This window comes from Vombatus ursinus, unplaced genomic scaffold (assembly GCF_900497805.2).
Source record: "Vombatus ursinus unplaced genomic scaffold, bare-nosed wombat genome assembly UNPS02014291.1, whole genome shotgun sequence".
Taxonomy (NCBI): Eukaryota; Metazoa; Chordata; class Mammalia; order Diprotodontia; family Vombatidae; genus Vombatus; species Vombatus ursinus.
In genome coordinates, this window is record NW_020954069.1 from 7353 (window position 1) to 10719 (window position 3367).

Below are 3367 nucleotides of genomic sequence, written 5' to 3' on the forward strand. Positions count from 1 at the left end.
TGGTTGATTTTGAGTTTTTTCCCAAGAATATAGAATGTTAGAATTGAGACAGGAATTGAGAGAATATAACACAGAAGGTTGGAGTTTGTGATGCAAACATGATATTGAATCTAGCAGGGATATGGCAGATCCTCACATCCAATTTTCCCTTTTTGGCTGAGTGTGTAACTAAGATGCAGAGAAGGAAAGTGATTGCTTCTTTCTGAATTCATCATTCCCCCAGGCAGAAGAAAAAACTCAATGGCAGAGGACAATGTCACTGTTTTGATGGAATTCATTCTCCTGGGATTTTCTGACCTTCCCAACCTCCAAGGATTCCTCTTTGGGATTTTCTTAGTCATCTACCTAAGTATACTGATAGGAAATGGCCTCCTCATTGTCATAACCAAGATTAATCCAGCTCTCCATACCCCTATGTATTTTTTCCTTCAGAACTTCTCCTTCTTGGAAATCTGTTACACATCAGTCACTTTCCCCAGAATGTTGGCAGATCTTTGGTCCCAGAAGAGAACTATTTCATTTGTAGCATGTGCTGTACAAACTTGTTTCCTTTATATTTTGGGGGTGACAGAGTGCTTGCTCCTGGGTGTGATGGCTTATGACCGTTATGTGGCCATATGCAAGCCTCTCTACTATCCTCTTATCATGAATCACAAGCTATGTGTCCAACTGGTTGTGGCTTCCTGGGTGATTGGGGTCCCAGTACTGATAGAGGAGACATACCAGATTTTTTCTCTGAACTTCTGTGGTCCTAACTTAATCAATCACATCTTCTGTGATTCTCCACCTTTATTCAAATTGGCCTGTGGGGACACATATAATGTAGAGGTCTCTGTCCATGTTGCTGCTCTGATATTCATCATAACCCCCTTTCTGTCAATAATTGCATCCTATGGCAAAATCATAACTACAGTCCTGAAATTGCCTTCAACCTCAAGAAGATCCAAAGCCTTCTCCACATGTTCTTCTCACCTCATGGTTGTGTGCTTATTCTATGGCTCTGGAAGTATTGTGTATTTGAGGCCAAAATCCAGTCAGTCAGCAACATCAGGCAAAGTACTCGCTCTTTTCTACACCACTGTGACCCCAGTTTTTAACCCCCTGATATACAGCCTGAGAAATAAGGATGTCATTGCTACACTGGGGAAATTACTTCCTCAATTTCACAGGTCATGAGATAATGACCCAAATAAATAATGTTTGGTTTTCTCTCCATTTATCCCAAGGATTATACAGAAATAGACTTCATTTTATTTTTCCCATAGTCTTGACATTGCATACAAGTGAAATCCACTTTAGGGTTCTATTTTAAAATATGAGAAAACTGCCCAATATTTTCATTTTGTTTTGGTGGAACCCAACTGAAGTTAGCAACAATCTTTTATGTTGAGTGATCTTAAAAATATATAGACATCTTGATTGCAGTTCTACTAGACACTATTTTCCTAGCAACATTTTTCTTTAAAAAACCTGTCAATTGTGTGTGTGTGTGTGTGTGTGTGTGTGTGTGAGAGAGAGAGAGAGAGAGAGAGAGAGAGAGAGAGAGAGAGAGAGAGGAGATGGAGCTTTAGGGAGATGGAGATAGAAACATACAGTGACAGTGACAGAGGTATTACCTTGTTTACTAAGGTAAATTGTTTGAAGCACTTAAAAATTTCATATTCAATGTTTATGGTTTTAATAGATAATAATACTCAAATAGATACTTTAATACTTTAATAGATTACTCAAATAGATACTTTAATAGATTAATAATACTCATACAAAGCAAATCACTGTGTCTTAAAACACCTCTGTTTCTACAATATTGAAAATAATATTTTTGGCTTCATTGTTATTCCTTCAGCACCTTTGACCAGAACAGACATTTAAAGAATAGTCATATGATAGATGTAGTACCTAGTTTGGGTATTTTTTCACCCAATTCAGAGAATCTGCAACTTTACTTCTGGTGATAAGCAACCAGTTAATTCTGTGATCCCAATGGCCAGAGTATCTATTTTATTAATCTTATGCAAGCTGTTAAACTATGAGAACACTACAAAAATAAATGGGGAGAATGAAACAGTGTAGAATCTTGTCCCTGTCATGTTCTGTTTTAATGAAAGAAATGTTTCAATTTCTATATCTAATGGAAGTCTTCCTGAGTTCAAATCTTGCCTTAGACTCTTACTATGTGTTACCCTGGGCAAATCACTTCATCTGTTTGCCCTAGTTTCCTCATCATAAAATGAGATGGAAAAAGGAAAATAAAACAGTCCAATATCTTTGTTAAGAAAACACCAAATGAAGTCACAGAGTATGGCACAAATGAAATGAGAGAAAAAAAAAGAATAGAAAGGTCAAATTCTGGTAAGATAGTCTGGGCTATTTGGTGGTCTGTAAAATACTGAGGGCAAAGAACTTATTGTAAATTAATGAATTAATGAATGAATGAATGAACAATAAACAAACAAATAATTGTATAAATAAAAACTTCTTTTGGAACTATCTGGAAAGAAAAAGAGTGGAATGATATGTTTGATAGTATAGCCTTTTTATCACTAAAATATAAATTCATAGAATCTTGACGATTTTTTTCCAATATGGATGTTCAAAAGAATCTCTCTGTAGTTGCTTAGAGATAGATGGTTCATCCAGGTTTTACTGAAATCTATCCAGTTAGGAATTGAGTGGGGTCCATAATGTGGTGCTTCTCAAAGCAGCCTATTACTCACCTGGACAGTACTAATTGTTATGAGGTTCATTCCTTCCAAAATCTACCTCTCTGAAAGTTTCATTGAGTCAACCTAATTCCTCTATCTTCCATCAATGCCCTTCAAGCAAATGAGGATAATCATCATTTCTCCTTTCCTTCTTTCCCAGTTTAAGCTTCACTATTTCCTTTAAACAAACTTTAAATTGACTTTTGAAGTATCTCCACTTTTTTCCAGAATAAAATTCAAATGGATTTTAAAAACCTTTAATTTTCTTTTTCTCCTTCCTTTGGATGATCCCTAATTTATTAGATATCAATTGAGAACAGAAAGACAATCTCTTTCAACAGTGGTCTTAGGCAGTGGAGTTCATTGTAAGCTCTCTAGTTGTTGATTTAGCACATTTGATGAAACTAAAGATTCTATTAGGTTTGTATTGATTCATGGAGTTTGAAGTCAGTTAAACAATTCAGTTGCTATCTCTCTCTCTGTCTCTCTCTCTGTTCATTGATGGGGCAAAATATTCAAAAAAAAATAATATTCAGCTGCTTCTTTCACCAAAAAGTAAGTTTTGGTGAATTAAAATACCTGTGTATTTAATCTATCTTTCATCTATCCAATTTCATCTATCTATCTATCTATCTATCTATCTATCTATCTATCTATCTATC

The 3367-nt window shown here is 35.4% G+C and overlaps 1 protein-coding gene across 1 annotated transcript; it reads left to right on the plus strand.

Moving 5' to 3' along the window:
* Window positions 1-240: 240 nt before the first annotated feature.
* Window positions 241-1176, plus strand: LOC114042204 (olfactory receptor 10AG1-like). Its single transcript, XM_027860867.1, has one exon. The coding sequence runs from the start codon at window positions 241-243 to the stop codon at window positions 1174-1176; it is 936 nt and encodes a 311-aa protein (XP_027716668.1).
* Window positions 1177-3367: the final 2191 nt, after the last annotated feature.

Bases quoted from the DNA above. Each gene is read 5' to 3' on its own strand.
- LOC114042204 (XM_027860867.1), top strand. From the start codon at position 241: ATGGCAGAGGACAATGTCACTGTTTTGATGGAATTCATTCTCCTGGGA.